This window comes from Amblyraja radiata, chromosome 1 (genome assembly GCF_010909765.2).
Source record: "Amblyraja radiata isolate CabotCenter1 chromosome 1, sAmbRad1.1.pri, whole genome shotgun sequence".
Taxonomy (NCBI): Eukaryota; Metazoa; Chordata; class Chondrichthyes; order Rajiformes; family Rajidae; genus Amblyraja; species Amblyraja radiata.
Genome location: NC_045956.1, coordinates 33,947,714 through 33,965,002, shown reverse-complemented (window position 1 = coordinate 33,965,002; position 17,289 = coordinate 33,947,714). Strand labels below are relative to the sequence as shown.

Below are 17,289 nucleotides of genomic sequence, written 5' to 3'. Positions count from 1 at the left end.
TACAGGGCCTGGTGAGACCACACCTGGAGTATTGTGTGCAATTTTCGTCTCCAAATTTGAGGAAGGACATTCTTGCTATTGAGGAAGTGCAGCGTAGGTTCACCAGGTTAATTCCCGGGATGGCGGGACTCTCATATGTTGATAGAATGGAGCGGATGGGCTTGTATACTCTGGAATTTAGAAGGATGAGAGGGATTCTTATTGAAACATATAACATTATTAAGGGTTTGGACACGCTAGAGGCAAGAAAAATGTTCTCAATGTTAGGGGAGTCCGGAACCAGGCGCCACAGTTTGAGAATAAGGGGTAAGCCATTTAGATCAGAGATGAGGAAAAACTTTTTCAGAGGGTGGTGGAGGCCGGTTCTCTGGATACTTTCAAGAGATAGCTGGATCTTAAAGGGATATGGTGAGAAGGCAGGAACGGGGTACTGATTGTGGATGATCAGCCATGATCACATTGAATGGCGGTGCTGGCTCGAAGGAGCGAATGGGATACTCCTGCACCTATTGCCTATTGTCTATTGTCACCTTAAATCTATATCCTTTATTTCAGAACGGCCCTTCCATAAGCTAGGGTACTGTCCGATTCACCTCTACCCCATTGTGGACATTGGACTTTGTCTCTGGAACTGATGCGCTACAATGCTGAGAACTATATTCTGCACTCTGTATCTTCCCATTTGCTCTACCTATTGTACTGGAGTTTGACGTGATAATCTTTACGGGTCTGCCTCCACGTGGTGTCTCTCTCTTACCTGATCCTTGTCGGGTTTGTCGGAAATGTCGTTCATACTGGTTGTGGTCAGGTTGCGATGGATCATCGCCGGACTACCTGGAAGAGAAAAGCAGTAGTGGCATCAAACAACAAAGGGCGGGCAGTCCACAGGGAGAGAGTCCCAGCTGGAAACTGGGTCAAGAAGCAGACAGCATGGAGAAAAAGATTCAGGAGGGAAGCAGCCAGCATTGTTATAAAAGCAGTCTCACGGTGCACATTGAGTTAGCACCTGCACTATCTTTAATCGGACTTTACTGGACTTAACCTTGCACTACACATTATTCCCTTTAACCTGTATCTGTACACTGTGGGCGGCTTGATTTTAATCATATATAGTCTATCCACTGACTGGTAAGCATGCAAGAAAAAAAGCTTTTTGCTGTACCTCTGTACATGTGGCAATAAACCAAACTAAACTGTTCCGCATGGTAGGCTGCTCTGGAAGGTTAGATCGCATGGGATCCAAGGAGAGATAGCTGAATAGATAGCAAATTGGCTCCATGGAAGGAAGCAGAGGGTGATGGTGGAAGGTTGCTTCTCAGACTGGAGGCCTGTGACGAGTGGTGCGCCTCAGGGTTCGGTGCTGGGCCCATTGCTGTTGTCATCTGCGTCATTGATTTGGATGAGAACATACAGGGCAAGATTAGCAAGTTTGCAGATGATACAAAAGTAGGTGGTTTTGCAGATAGTGAAGATAATTGTGTGGTCTGAAGAAGGGTGTTGACCCGAAACGTCACCCTTTCCTTCTCGCCGGAGATGTTGCCTGTCCCGCTGAGTTACTCCAGCTTTTTGTGTCCATCTGCAGTTGTATAAGATGTTGGTGAGGCCGCATTTAGAGTATTGTGTTCAGTTCTGGGCACCGTGCTATAGAAAAGATGTTGTCAAGCTGGAAAAGGTGCAGAGAAAATTTGCAAGGATGTTGCCAGGACTCGAGCGTGTGAGCAATAGGGAGAGGTTAAGTAGGCTGGGTCTCTATTCCTTGCGCAGGAGGATGAGGGGTGACCTAATTGAGGTGTATAAAATCATGAGAGGAATAGATAGGGTAGCTGCACAAAGTCTCTTGCCCAGAGTAGGTGAATCGAGGACTATAGGGCATAGGTTTAAGGTGAAGGGGAAAAGATTGAATAGGAATTTGAGGGGTAACTTTTTCACACAAAGGGTGGTGGGTGTATGGAACAAGCTGCCAGAGGAGGCAGTTGAGGTAAAGACTATCCCAACATTTAACAAACAGTTAGACAGGTACATGGATAGGACAGGTTTGGAGGGATATGGACCAAGAGCAGGCAAGTGGGACTAGTGTAGCTGGGACATGTTGGCCTGTGTGGGCAAGTTGGGCCAAAGGGCCTGTTTCCACACTGTATCACTCTATGACTCTATGAGAGCTGCAACTATTTTCTCTATGTTGATCCCACAGTGTAGAAAGTAAGTTTGTTTGACAGCGTTGAGTCAGTGAATGACTTGTGGTTAGCCGTATCTACATTGTCCATTCATTGACACAAAAGTTCCCACCAACTCACGGTCAGAACACAAAACAACGGAGCTACTCCGCAGGTCAGGCAGCCTCTGTGGAGGATGAACCACAGGTAATGTTTCTGCTTGGTGAACTATTGCCTGACCTGACAAATTTTAGACTTTAGACTCCAGAGATACAGCGCGGAAACAGGCCCTTTGGCCCATCGAGTCCGCGCCGACCAGCGATCACCTCAGACACTAGCACTATCCTACCCACTAGGGACAATTTACAATTTTACAGAAGCTACAAACCTGTGTCTTTGGGATGTGGGAGGAAACCGGATCACCCGGAGGAAACCGATGCGGTCACAGCGAGAACGTACAAACTCCGTACAGACAGCACCCGCAGTCAGGAGATGTAAACAAAATTAATGATTCCAGTTTCTGACATATCATAGAGTCTGTCTCTTTGTCAAACAGTACTGAGCAGGTTTATCAGAACGCAGCCTGGATTAGAGGGCTTCAGCTACATGGAGAGGTTGGACACACTTGGATCGTTTACTCTGGAACGTCCGAGGTTGAAGGTGAAAATGTCAAAGGTGAGAGGGGCAAAGTTTAATGGAGAAGTGCGGGGCAGGATTTTTACACAGAGGGTGGTGGATGCCTGGAACGTACTGCCAGGGGTGGTGGTGGAGGCAGATACGATAGTGGTGTTTAATAGGCTTTGGAACAGGCACATGGATATGCAGGGAATGGAGGGATATGGATCACGTGCGTGCGAGTAGATTAGTTTAACTTGGCGTCAAGTTCGGCACGGACATTATGGGCCAAAGTGCTTGTTCCTTTGTTGGACTGTCCTATGTTCTAATGCAGTAAGATAGGAGAGAGAAATCTCCACACACCCAAGATTCATGAGGATGTTGCCAGGACACGAGGGCCTGAGCGAGAGGGAGAGGTGGGCAAGCTAGGACTTTATAACTTGGAGCGCAGGAGGATGAGGGGGGTGATCTTATAGAGGTGTATAAAATCACATGGGTTGTGGATATAGTGACTCATTTTCCCCAGAGTAGGGTAATCAAGAACCAGAGGACAAAGCTTTAAGGTGAGAGGGGTAAGATTCAATAGGAACCTGAGAGGCAACTTTTCACACAGAGGGTGGTGGGTGTATGGTACGAGCCGCCAGAGGAGGTACTTGAGGCAGGTACCATATAGCAATATTTAAGACATTTGGACAGGTTCATTGATAGGAAAGCTTTAGAGGAATATGGGCCAGACGCGGGCAAGTGGGACTAGTGTAGATGGGACATGTTGGTCGGTGTGGGCAGGTTGGGCCGAAGGGCCTGTTTGACTTTGTGCTTCTACCTGACCCACAGAGTGTATACAGCACTTTGTATTCATCATCAGATTCCAACATCTGCACAACTATCAGCAAAGAGATAGAATCTGAGAGTGATTCCTTTGCAATTTGTAGTGAAACCATTGAACGAACCTCAAGGCTTACTCTACATTTGCACAAAATTGGTCACACTTTTGGCCACACTGTGGACCAAACGCCTTGTTATTTGCTGCAGTCTCTCCACCCCATTCGTTCATCACCAGAAAGGAAAGACAAGGGTCTCGATCTGCCGGAGACTTAACGCCGTACCAACATTCTTCCAGTTGAAGGGTGAGGTCACGGTAGGATTTGTTGGCGAGCTTCCGGCTTTAATGGGCGTTTAGATAATGGAACAAGGGGGACAGCAATGGAGATACCGAATGCTAAACATCCGTTGAAGGCCCTACAGCAGCCTGGGGCTCGCCTGGAACGGGCACCACTCATAACAACTAGAGCACGGACTGGACTTGGAAAATGGTGCCAAAACATGGTGTCTCTCGCATGTGGGATCCGTGGACTATTTCTGTACACTTGCTAATCAGGGATGTGCTTGGGTACAGCAATACTCTACTGGACTGTAGGTACGAACATTATTGCGCTGCGTGTTAGCACTATGCACATGTGACGATAAAAGCACTATTGAACATCAGATGACTGCCCATCAAAGTTTCACTCACCTAGAGGCTGTTTGTGGAGGTGGGTTTGTTTTGAGACACGTTGTCTACAATACGATCAACTGCCTCATTAGTGGACCTATCCCTCCCCCCCTGACTGCCCTTTAATGGACAAATTGCCCCCCCTCCCATAGTCAGAGTTCAACGTCCACACCAAACCTAGTCACAGTTCAATATTGATCGTTTAATCGAAAGATACAGCACGGAAACAGGCCCTTCGGCCCACTGAGTCCGCTCTGACCACGATCCCCGTACACTAGCACTATCCTACACACCGGGGACAATTTACAATTCCACCAAGCCAATTAGCCTACAAACATGCACGTCTTTGGAGTGTGGGAGGAATCCAGAGAAAACACACGCGGCCACAGGGGGAACGTCCAAACTCCGTACAGACAGCGTCCATAGTCAGGATGGAACCCGGGTCTCTGGCGCTGTGAGGCAGCAACTCTACCACTGCGCCACCATGCCTTAATGGGGGCCAATGGTTCTTGAGGGAACCACGATACCCGAGACTGATCTTTGGCCCAGACCACACTCTCGCTCGCCCATCGTGGCCCGTGTCCTCTCGGCGGGGATGGCGCCGCCTGGGCAGTGCCAAGCGCTGGCTCCAAGGGACCGCAAAGTCCTGGTCACAGCCTCGGAATGCCAGCCACTCTCTCGAGCCATGGCCCGGACCCACAGGCTTATCGGAGGTAGCGGGAACGGGTCGTAAAGCAAACAGCAAGAGAGAAACGGCAAAGCGAATCGCAAGAGCAACAGAGATGGCAACACAGTGGGTTGGCAGTCAGAGGGAGAGGGGGAAATGTGAAATGAAAGAGTGTGGGGATTTAATCACCGTCTCATCACCAGGGGACTAGCCGATGAATCACATCAGCTGATCATCCAATGCTGTTAAACTCACTGACCAGCACAACGATCCACGTACTTTCCATTTAGAGCCATTGGCACGTTTATTCCAATTACCCAAATTTGCAAGATTTATCCCAGGGTTTCAATCAATGCTGGTATTCAATCAATAGGCAAATGACTGCCAACAATTAAAATCCAACAGAGAAAACACTTGTGATTATCCAACTCAACATCAAAAGACACAGTGTTGGAGTAACTCAGCGGCTCAGGCAGTATCTCATGAAAACGTGGGTAGGTGATGTTTTAGGTTGAGACCTTGTCTGAAGAAGAGTTCTGACCCAAAACATTTCCTGTCCATGTTCTCTAGAGTTCCTTTTGTCCCCACCAGAACATTGAATTGGGTTTGAAACTTGCAATCTCTGCCAGTAACGGCAAAATTCCCATCACACTGGTCAATGCAGTTAAACAAGCAAACAATTTACAAAGGAGACTCATCTATTGCATATCCTTCTGCTGTTGAAATAAAGAGTCATCGGGGTAATCGTTTGCAGAGTGCTGCAGTAACTCAGCGGCTCAGGCAGCATCTCTGGAGAACATGGACACAGAGTGCGGGAATAACTCAGCGGCTCAGGCAGCATCTCTGGAGAACATGGACACAGAGTGCTGGAGTAACTCAGCGGCTCAGGCAGCATCTCTGGAGAACATGGATAGGAGACGTGAATGAGTAAATCAAATGACTGAGGTTTGTCTATCCATGTCTTCCACAGATACTGCCTGGCCCACTGAGTTCCTCCAGCAATTTGTGTTCGACACAAGATTCCAGCATCTGCTGTTAATTGTGTCTAGGGCAAAAGTTTATTTCAACCAACGAGGTTACATTTCAGTCCATTCAGAACCCCTTGTCAAGAAGGATATGCAATATTAAGGATGATTAAAACTTCAAATCAATATAAAACAATTGGAGAAAATGATCAATATACATTTAAATGCACAATGAGATAAACTTTGTGAGACAGATCTCCCTATGTTTGACTTTAGTTAAGGGCTGTACTGGTTTTATAACGGTACGCGTCATTTGAAAACTAGATTTTCAACATTTTTGAATTTTTAATATTACATAAACAAACGGAACTTTAAAAACTAAAAATGATTTATCAAATTAGGTGGTCAAGTCCTTAAAGAACTTAGAACACAAAGTGCTGGAGTAACTCAGCGGGTCAGGCAGCATCTTTGGAGAACGTGGATAGGAAATGTTTAGAGGGAAATGGGCTAAATATGGGACTATATGTAGCTGGTCATTGTGGCCAAATTTGGCCAAAATGTCTATTTTTGTGCTGTTTGACTGCAAGACATATATAGCAGAGTTTTGAGTCGCAACCTTCTTCAGATCTGACCCAAAACATCACCTATCCATGTCCTCCAGTGATGCAGATACTGAGGGGTAAATGTTTTAACACAAAGGGTGGTGGGTGTTTGGATTGAGCTGCCAGAGGAGTTAATGAAGCAGGGACTATCATAACATTTCAGAAATATTTGGACAGGTACATGGATAGGACAGGTTTAGAGGAATATAGACCAAACACAGGCAGGTGGGACTAGGGTTGCCAACTGTCTCGTATTAGCCGGGACATCCCGTATATTGGGCTAAATTGGTTTGTCCCATACGTGACCGTCCTTGTCCCGTATTTGACTGCTACTCCTCAGGTCGAGGGGACTGTCGGGTCGAAGCGCCGCGTCCGGCCCCGCTTCACCCATCTCGACTTAGTGCAGCCCATGGAGTGCAGCAGCACCTCGCCCGTCTGTCGGCAGCCCGGCCAACCTTCGGACCTTCGCTTACACCACTACTCATCCTTCTCATGGCCGATCATCGGTTCATGAGTTGGATGGGGTGCTGGACTTTGTGCGCGACGTCGGGCCAAAGTTTCTCAGCTGGCCCGCCGGCTGGACTTTGTGTGCAGTCCAGCATCAGGGCCAACTCATCATTCACCCAGCCACGGCCGAGTCGGTCAATGAATTACCATTGGGAATTTTGCCCTTATTTTGACCTTTTGCCCCTTATTTGGGAGTGAGAAAGTTGGCAACTCTCGGTGGGACTAGTGTAGATGGGGTATGTGGGTTAGCAAGTTGGGCCGAAGGGCCTGTTTTTTCCAGGCTGTAGGAATCTGCGCTGCCCGAGTGCCTACAGCACTTTGTGTTCATCACAAGGTTCCTGCATCTGCAGTTCCTTGTGTCTACCTGAAACAGGTGAAGCAGTTTATAGGATGTGTCCCGGCACCTGTCTATACAGGGCTCTGGTTATGGGTGAACACCAAGGGGTCAAGGCTTTGTGCCTTGCACCAACCATGGAGGAACCACAACTTGGTCTCCGCCTCCACCCTGCCATGTACAACCGAGGTCTAGGAGTTAACAGAGGGAATAAAGTCTCACAAAGTTCACCATCTGAGATCACATCTACGCCGCAACTAACGTTTCCGAATGATTTCATGTATGGCATTCATACCCAAAGATGTGGCCCTGATTGACTGGCTTGCGCTGGATCATTGGTAACTCTCTCGGCAAACCGTGCCAGTCGGGAGATGGGTACAGCATGGACATTGTGGGCTGAAGGGTCTGTCCCTTCACTGTACTGTTCTACCTCCTACGCACTCATAGAGCAGGCCGCAATGTCCGTGCTGAACAAGATACAGATATCTTTTATATGTGGGAGCATTGGGCAAACAGAATCGTATAGCACAGGAACAGGCCCTTTGGCCCATAATGGTCATGCTCAAAACTATGCCAAGACAAACCTCTATCTGTCTGCATGTAACCCCTCCATTACCCTCCACTCCCCAGATATATACAACTCGTCCCATACACCCACAACTCTCTGTTTGGTTAAATAGCTTGGTTTTCAAAAGTTTCCCCTCAGGTCCCTATTAAATCGTCACCCTCTCACCTTCAACCTATGTCCTCTGCTTCTCAACCCCCCTACTCTGGGAAAAATAATCTGTGCATTCACTCGATCTATTCCCCGCATGATCTTGCAATCTTGTAAGATCACCCCTCAGACTCCTGCGCTCCAAGAAATAGAGTCCTAGCCTGCCCCAATCCCTCCCTGCAGCTCAGGCCCTCACGCCCTGGCAACATCCTCGTAAATCCTCTCCGCACCCTCTCCAGCTTGACGATAACCTTCCCATAGCAATGGTCGGCAAAAACTGGACACAATACTCCACCCTCAGCTGGCACAAGTGTAACAGGTGCCAACCTCTGTCCTCAGCTCTGTGCTGTGAAGATTCCAGGATTCCAGATTGTTTTGGGAAGGGACCCGTCAATGAGCCAGTCGATCAGTGCTCCATCTAATAGCCCAATCAGATGCGCAAGTGGAAGGCTAGAGACAGGAAGACTGCTAAAGGAATGTTTCTTGCCATGTAACGTCACAGCCTTGCCCTGACAGGCTCTCAGTGGGAGCAGCTGCCGTCTATTTAGGGGCTGCAACAGCAAAGAACTATTTAACCGGATGTCGTGGAGGATCCTGATAGTGAGGGGCTGGGAACATGGACAACCCGAGCCTTTGCCCCAGCTGGGTGCAGAGACGAGGAGGCGCTCTTAACGTTTCCCCGGGGACGCTGCAACAGACCCGACCCACGCGGGGTTAATGGAAGGGGAGAAGGGAGTCACTAACGGCACGCACTGTGGTGGAGCCAGGGGCACTGTCAGCCAACCCACACCGGGCTTTGGTGATGAGCTCCTCATGGGAGCTCATAAGCTCATGTCATAGGAGCAGAATTAGGCCATTCGGCCCATCGAGTCCACTCCACCATGGCTAACCTATCTCTCTCTCGACCCCATTCTCCTGCCATATTCCCTGACACCAGCGCTAATCAAGAATGTGTCAATCTTAAAAATACCCACCGACTTGGCCTCCACAGCCGTCTGTGGCAATGAATTCCACAGATTCACCACCCTCTGACCAAAGAAATTCCTCCCCACCTCCTTTGTAAAGGTGGGCAGGGCTGGGGGGAGGGGGGGGGGGGGGCTCGAGGAGGGAGGTGGCGGCTGGGGGGCTGGGGCAGGAGGAGGTTAGGATGAGCCAGGTTGCTCTTTCTTCGAGTCAGCAGAGGTTCCGTGGGCCAAATGGCCTCCTCCCTTGCTGTGCAAAGTTCAGCAATTCCGCTCAAAATATTCTCAGAACATTTCACATCTTCTTCACACAGAGGAAAGAAGAAGACTGGAGAAATGTTGTTCGGCCCAGGGTCATTGGGGGGGGGGGTCTGTTGGAGATTTTAGAAGTTGGGTTTGGATTTGGTTTGAAGAGCCAAATGTAAAATGCTGGGGAAACTCAGCAGGTCAGGCAGTATCTGTGGAGGGGTGCTGCACAGATGACGTTTCAGGGCAGGACCCATCTTCAGATGTTGCCTGACTTGTTGAGTTCCTCCAGCACTTTGTCCTTTGCTCATTATTCCAGCATCTGCAGCCTCTTGTGCCGCAAGACTATTACAGAAGAGGGAACCAAGTTGGTTTAGTTTAGTTTAGAGATACAGCGTGGAAACGGGCCCTTCGGCCCACGCCGACCAGCGATCGATCACCCATTCACATTATTTCTGTGTTATCGCACTTTCTCAGCCACTCCCTACACACTTTGGACAATGTACAGAAGGCCAATGAACCTACAGACCCACACATCTTTGGCGTGTGGGAGGAAACCAGAGCACCCGGAGAAAACCCAAGCGGAGGCACGGAAACGTGTAAACTCCACACAGACAGCACTTGAGGTCAGGATCAAAGCCAGGTCTCTGGCCCTGTGAGGCAGCAGCTCTACCAGCTACCCTGACAGTAGCATTTAAGATGCAGAACGGCACAGTGGCGCAGCGGTAGAGTTGCTGCCTCAGGTTTGATCCTGACTACGGGTGCGGAGTTTGTACGTTTTCCCTGTGAACGCGTGGGTTTACTCCGGGTGCTCTGGTTACCTCCCACACGCTAAAGACTTGCGTGTTTGTAGGTTAATTGGCTTCTGTAAAAATTGTAAATTGTCCCTGGTGTGTAAGATGCGCTAGTGTACAGGGTGATTGCTGGTTGGTGTGGTCTCGTTGGGACGAAGGTCCTGTTTCCATACTGCATCTCTAAAGTAAAGTAAAGCAAAGTCTAAGGTACAGATAGACGTGGTTTAAGTAAATGATGGATGAACTGGACATTAGACTGCGTTGCTGGGGTCCGGTGTGGATTAGTTCCACCCCATTCATGCCGTGATATCTTTGTGCATTGTGGGGAGCTAGTGGCCGGATGAGTGTTTCAGGCAATGGTTGTTCTGTTTCTAGTCCAGGGTGGGTTGGCTTTGCACTTTGATATGAGACCATACATGTAGGGGAAGCAGGGAAGATGTTAGTGGTGAAGTGGACCACAATGGTGGGCTAGTAAGGAGGGAGGAGACTGCAGCAAATTGGCTCCTGCATTACCATTATCGGAGGTGGAAAACAGCCTACTTGCACTGGAAACCGTCTTGCCGATCTCAGCCAGGGAGCGCAGGTTGGATTTCTTGGTCTGGTGCCGATGTTTACGCAGCAGGGTGTAGGTCACCTTGTCCTTCAGCTCAGCCTTCAGCAGACCCTTCGCCACCTGCTCCTCGATGATCAGGTCTGGTGGAACACAAAGCGTCATACAACATACACATACAGCATAGATGCAGCATGCCACATACAGCATGCAAGATGCAACATCCACCATGCCACATACAGCATGCTGCATAGAACATACAACCTAGTACATGCAAACTAAAAAGTGCAACGTACAACACACGACACACAACATGCAACACACATGTGACATACACCATGCAACATACAACATGCAACACACAACATAGAACAGAACTCAATGGGCCGAATGGCTTCATTCGGTTACTACGACTAATGAACCTTGACTTAAGGAAGAGCTTTTACTCTATCTATCGTACTTGAGTTTGCCTTAATTTCAATCATGCATCTGATCTGACGATAGCATGCAAAACAAACACAGGACACGTTTGCACTAAATGTTGCGCCCTTTATCTTTATCTGTACACTGTGGACGGCTTGATTGTGTTCATGCACAGTCTTTTCTTTCACTGGACAGCACGCAAACAAAAGCTTTCCACTGTACCTCAGTACACGTGACTGGACTAAACATGGAACATAGAACGTTACAGCACAGGAACAAGTCCTTCAGCCCACAATGTCTGTGCTGAACACGATGCCGAGATAAACTCATCTCCTCTTCCTGCGCCTGCGCTCCCTGCATTTCCATGTGGCCATTTAACATATTTTTATCTCCTTTTTAGCCTTTGTATCTTGCATGGAACATAGAACCTAGATGACTGATTGCAGCACAGGACCAGGCCCTTCGGCCCACAATGTCTGTGCTGAACATGACACAAGTTCAACTAATCTCCTCTGCTTTGCTTTTCACACCATCCAATCAGATCAGATACCACTATACATAAATACAATCACGCCAAACTCCAGTACAATAGGTAGAGCAAAGGGGAAGATACAGAGTGCAGAATATAGTTCTCAGCATTGTAACGCATCGGTTCCAGAGACAAAGTCCAATGGGGTAGAGGTGAATCGGACAGGTCTGGACAGTGTGGATGTGCAGAGGATGTTTCCACTAGTGGGAACTCTGGGACCAGAGGACACAGCCTCAGAATAAAAAGACATACGTATAGAAAGGAGATGAGGAGGAATTTCTTAAGCCAGAAGATGGTGAATATGTGATATTCACTGCCACAGACAGCTGTGGAGGCCGTCATTGGGTATTTTTAAAGCAAGATTGATGGATTCCTCGTTAGTACGGTTGTCAGAGGTTATGGGGAGAAGGCAGGAGAATTGGGCTGAAAGGGAAAGACAGATTAGCCACGATTGAATGGCGGAGTAGACTCGATGGGCCGAATGGCTTTAGAATTTTGAGGTCCCGTGTGGAAATAGGACCTTCAGCCTACCGAGCCCGTGCCGACCAGCGATCACCCCCGCATACACGAACACAATCCTACACACTCGGGACAAGTTTCAATTTTACTGAAGCTAATTAACGTCCAAATCTCAACGTCTTTGGAATTTGGGAGGAAACCGGAGAAAACCCACGTGGTCACAGGGGGAACGTACAAACTCCGTACAGACAGCAGCCGTAGTCAGGATTGAACCCAGGGCTCTGGCGCTGTGAGGCAGCAACTCTACCGCTGCGCCACCGTGCCACCCTGTGCTCCTATGACTTCTGGACTTCTGGATTCTGGTTAATAGAAGAGCTTTTGCTCTGCCCACCGTACTTGTGTTTGGTTGGATTGCGTTCATACATCTGATTTCACTAGATAGTGCGCAATACCAAAGCTTTTCCCTGTACCTCATTGCATGTGACTACAATAAACCTAAACCTAATCTCCGTCGTAGCATCCACACTGTAGATCAACCACATTAACCTCTGTCAATATAACCTTCACCACATACACACACATAACATTCACACACAGTACACACTCCACCAGGCTAGATGCAGGAAGATTGTACCCGATGTTGGGGAAGTCCAGGCAAAGGGGTCACGGCTTAAGGATAGAGGGGAAATCCTTTAGGACCGAGACTCTGGAACTCTCTGCCACAGAAGGTAGTTGAGGCCAGTTCATTGGCTATATTTAAGAGGGAGTTAGATGTGGCCCTTGTGGCTAAAGCGATCAGGGGGTATGGAGAGAAGGCAGGTACGGGATACTGAGTTGGATGATCAGCCATGATCATATTGAATGGCGGTGCAGGCTCGAAGGGCCGAATGGCCTACTCCTGCACCTATTTTCTATGTTTCTATGTTTCTGTGTAATCCAGTCCGGGATTTGAGTAAGGAATGCGGTTACTGATAACAGCCTGCTGGTCCTTGAGCTCGGCAGTCTGTAAGTTGATGCAACGAGTGCAGCAGTAGGTATTATTCTCTCTGCATAAATTTTAATAAATGCCTTGTGGTTCACCTAATACTTTGTAATGGTTTGATTACAACACACACACCATGTTTTACCTCACACATCGTGCAGCTTACCTACGATCTGAGGCAAAGTGGAAGCTTCCATGTCTAAGATGACCGTCCCTTTCTCTAGGCAGGTGCGGAGTTCAAACAAGCTGTGCAGGGAGAGAGTGGCCACGTGAGGCTTGCTCCACCTCTCTCCCCCTTCTTCCACCTTCTCCTCAAACTTGATCCACCTGGAGGACAGCAAAAAGGGAGGTTAGAAGCGACCACGTCCCACCCAGGCCTGACGCCGCGGTGCAGTCGTCAAGTTGTTCAACCAGTGAGCAGAACGCACATGGCGCACCGGTAAAGTTGCCGCCTTACAGCGCTTCCAGTGCCAGGGACCCGGGTTCCATCCCGACTAATGGTGCTGCCTGTACGGACTTTTCACCCGTGACCTGCGTGGGTTTCATCCGAGATCTTCGGTTTCCTCCCACACTCCAAAGACGTGCAGGTTTGTAGGTTAATTGGCTCTGTATAAATGTAAATTGCCCCTCGTGTGTGTAGTGTTAATGTGCGGGGATCGCTGGTGGTGGCCCGAAGGGTCTATTTCTGCACCATATCTCTAAACTAAACTAAACCGTGGAGGCTGATGAAAAGTCTCGACCCGAAACGTCACCCATTCCTTCTCTCCACAGATGCTGCCTGTCCCGCTGAGTTACTCCAGCATTTTGTGTCTATCTAGGGAACTGTGGACCCTTGGTCCAGTGACGCAGGTTCGAATCCCAGTTCGGCAGCTTTGGAATTTGCTACGATAAATAACTCAGGACTTAGAAAATAAACTGATCTTAAAATCAGAAGACCACACGACAATTAGGCCATTCAGCCCATCGAGTCTGCCGTCCCATTCAATCATGGCTGATCTATCTTCTCCTTTCAACCCTCTCAAATAACTTTCCCTCTCAAATAAACTTCATTGTGGTTTATGAATGAATTAAATTGTCCCTGAGTATATAATATTTGCCAACACAAAGTGTCAATATTTATTCCGTAAATAACTCGACAACTAAAAGTTGAGTCAAGTATGGCTCGCCACCATAATGTACTGTTGACACAGGTGATTAGATTAATGCACACATAAAGTTTGCAACAGCAGACAGATTTTTTTTCTCATGAAATGAGTTCCTGTGGCCTGGCTCGCTGGCACCTACAACCCCGCAACAAGATCTCCCGATTACAAGTTCTAAACAGCTCTTTGGAACCTGCCAAAGATTTCAGGGCCAAGGACGGGCTCTCTGATGTGGCCACACTGTTGGAAAAGGTGGCAGCCAATGGGTTTGGTTCAGAGAGAGATACAGCACGGAAACAGGCCCTTCGGCCACCCAGCCCGCGCCGCCCACCGATCACCCGATCGCACCAGTTCAACGTCATCCCACTTTCTCATCCACACGCTGCACTCGGAGGGGGAGCAATTTACAGAGGGGCGATTAACCTACAAACCCGCACGTCTTTGGGATGCGGGAGGAAACCGGAGCACCCGGAGGAAACCCACTGGGTCACAGAGAGAGCGTGCAAACTCCACACAGGCAGCAGCCGAGGTCAGGATCGAAGCTTTACACGCTGCGCCGCAGTGCTGTGACGCCAGTGGCGCCGTGCTGAAAGCCCTTCCTACCTGGCGGTCTCCTTCCACTCCATCTCATGCCCATCGATGGCCAGCAGTTCATCGAGCTCGGTGAAGAGTTGAGGGGCCGGGCTGTCGTCATCCTCGCCGAGGATGAAGCGGATCCTCTCGGCCGCCGACGAGACTGCGGGGAAGACCAGCCGTTCGTTACACCGCCAACCTCACGGCACATCTCCACCAGTCAGGATGTGGCATTGTCCCCACATGGAACAAGCAACCTCCCACTGGAAACTATTACAATCAAACAATACCTCAGCCAGGACACTGGGACAGGGCACTACAAACCTGCTCAAAGCAGAGGCTTCACACACAAGAGGAGATGGCATGGGGTGGGGGTGGAGGGGTTACACAGATGGGATGGGGGGGATGAGGTGTGGAGGGTGGGGTTACGGAGATGGGAAGGCTCATGAACCGGAGTTGAAGCAATGGAAGGATTGACAAACTAGGATAAGTGTTTTGGATTCAGAGTGCAGGCCGTACGTTCGCAGTAGAGGGCAGAGGGGTTGGGGTAGAGGGCCCGTTCTACGAGGGAGAAGTGGAGGTCATCGTGCCCGCTCGCCCATGTGTGGTGGTGGTGTTGTGCTTGGCCGGTAGTGGGTTGGGCAGTCTCACTCGTGGGTCAATTCCTGATGGGAGTCGAACAGTTCCTGATGGGAGGGTCGTGGTTTCATGAGAACTCATCATTCATCCCCATCCTGGGCCAGCTGACCACTAAGTGAATGTTACCTCCCCCTTTCCACAACATACTCCATGGCCTGTGGTTTTTCACATCAGCTGAGGGCCGTTGATTGATAACAAACCCGAGAGAGGGGGTGGGAAAGGAACATATTGTCCCTGAACCAGCTCCCAACGCAAAGCTTAAAAATACAACACCAACACTGATTAATGCCCAATGATCAGTGTAGATACAAGGAACAACACTAAGTGCTGGAGTAACTCAGCGGGTCAGGCAGCATCTCTGGAGAACATAGAAACATACATAGAAACATAAAAAATAGGTGCAGGAGTAGGCCATTCGGCCCTTCGAGCCTGCACCACCATTCAATATGATCATGGCTTATCATCCAACTCAGTATCCTGTACCTGCCTTCTCTCCATACCCCCTGATCCCTTTAGCCACAAGGTCCACATCTAACTCCCTCTTAAATATAGCCAATGAACTGGCCTCAACTACCTTCTGTGGCAGAGAATTCCAGAGATTCACCACTCTCTGTGTGAAAAATGTTTTCCTCATCTCGGAACATGGACACAGAGTGCTCAGCGGGTCAGGCAGCATCTCAGCAGAACATGGAGAAGTGAAGCTTGGGGTCGGGACCTTTCTTCAGCCTGATGGTTACTGGTGGGGTAGGGGGTGGGGAAGAAAGCTGGAAGAGATGAGGGGCAGGACAAAGCCCAACAGGTAATAGGTGGATACAGGTGAGGGGGGGGGGGGTGGTAGGTGGATGGATGGACAGAGACAAAAAGACAGAAGATGAGTGGTGAAGGAATTGAAGGAGTTGCGAATTGTGAAGTGGAGGAAGGAATGTAGGTGGAACTGAAGTTTGTGGGGGAGGAATATGTGGTCCAGGTGTCGCCACATAAGTAGCACCGACAAAGTATCTCACGCCGGGTCCACCTTTGTTCTCCCGCTTCCCTTCTCACGGCCATCCCCCCATGCGGGCTCCCCCTTGTTCTTCCCCCCCCCACGCCGGGTCCCCCTTTGTTCCCGGTGGCGCGTCCTCCAGCTCCCACATGCCCCGTCCTCGAGCGCTGGAACCACAAACCCCTCCAAATACCCTTCTCCGTAACCCCTCCAACTCCAAATACCCCTCCCCAACTGTAAACCCCTCCAACTCCACCCCAGCCCAATGCTGCAAACCACTGCTATACCTCTTCTCCTCTGTAAATCCACCAAGCTCCCACACCCTGTTCCATCTCTGCAATCTCCTCTACCCCCCAACACCTCATCCCATCTGTGTAACCCCTCTATCTCTGTAAATAATCTACCTCTGTCTCTACATCCTTCATCTACCCCCTTCTCTCTGCGACTTCTCCCATACTCCACTCCCACACCACCCTGGCCACGCTCTCATCTCGCTGCTACCATCAGGAAGAAGGTACAGGAGCCTGAAAACCGTGACCTCCAGGTTCAAGAACAGCTTCTTCCCAGCAACCATCACTCTCTTGAACACTGCCTAACACTAACCTCAGCAACTGATCTTCTATGGAGTGTGTCCTTGGTCACACTATGGACTTTGTTTCTTGCACTATTATGATTACTAATTATTAATGTATTATATTAATAATTAGTATATCTTTGTGTATGTGTTATTGCAATAATGTAAACCTGTTAATCTACTGCCAATGCAGAAAACAGAAAAGTACAGTACAGAACAGGCCCTTTGGCCCACAATGTCCATGCCGAACATGATGCCAAGTTAAACTCATCTCCTCTGTCTGTACATGCTCCATTCCCTCTATATCCTGATGACAGATAGCACAATGGGCTAAGTGTTCGGCTGGCAACCGGAAGGTAGCTGGTTCGAATCCCGCTTGGAGTG

At 49.1% G+C, this 17,289-nt stretch overlaps 1 protein-coding gene across 4 annotated transcripts in view; it reads right to left on the bottom strand.

The window, feature by feature from the left end:
• Window positions 1-17,289, bottom strand: part of slc4a4 (solute carrier family 4 member 4) — a 158,448-nt gene that overhangs the window by 111,852 nt on the left and 29,307 nt on the right. For 2 of the 4 annotated variants that reach the window (XM_033020316.1, XM_033020305.1), the window contains exons 3-6: window positions 14,741-14,873; window positions 13,162-13,322; window positions 10,566-10,745; window positions 758-834 (exon numbers count right to left, since the gene is read on the bottom strand). In XM_033020316.1, the coding sequence (XP_032876207.1) occupies window positions 758-834; window positions 10,566-10,745; window positions 13,162-13,322; window positions 14,741-14,873 (551 nt within the window). The remainder of the gene's footprint in view (window positions 1-757; window positions 835-10,565; window positions 10,746-13,161; window positions 13,323-14,740; window positions 14,874-17,289) is intronic. The other 2 variants (XM_033020335.1, XM_033020327.1) reach the window with 1 other exon arrangement.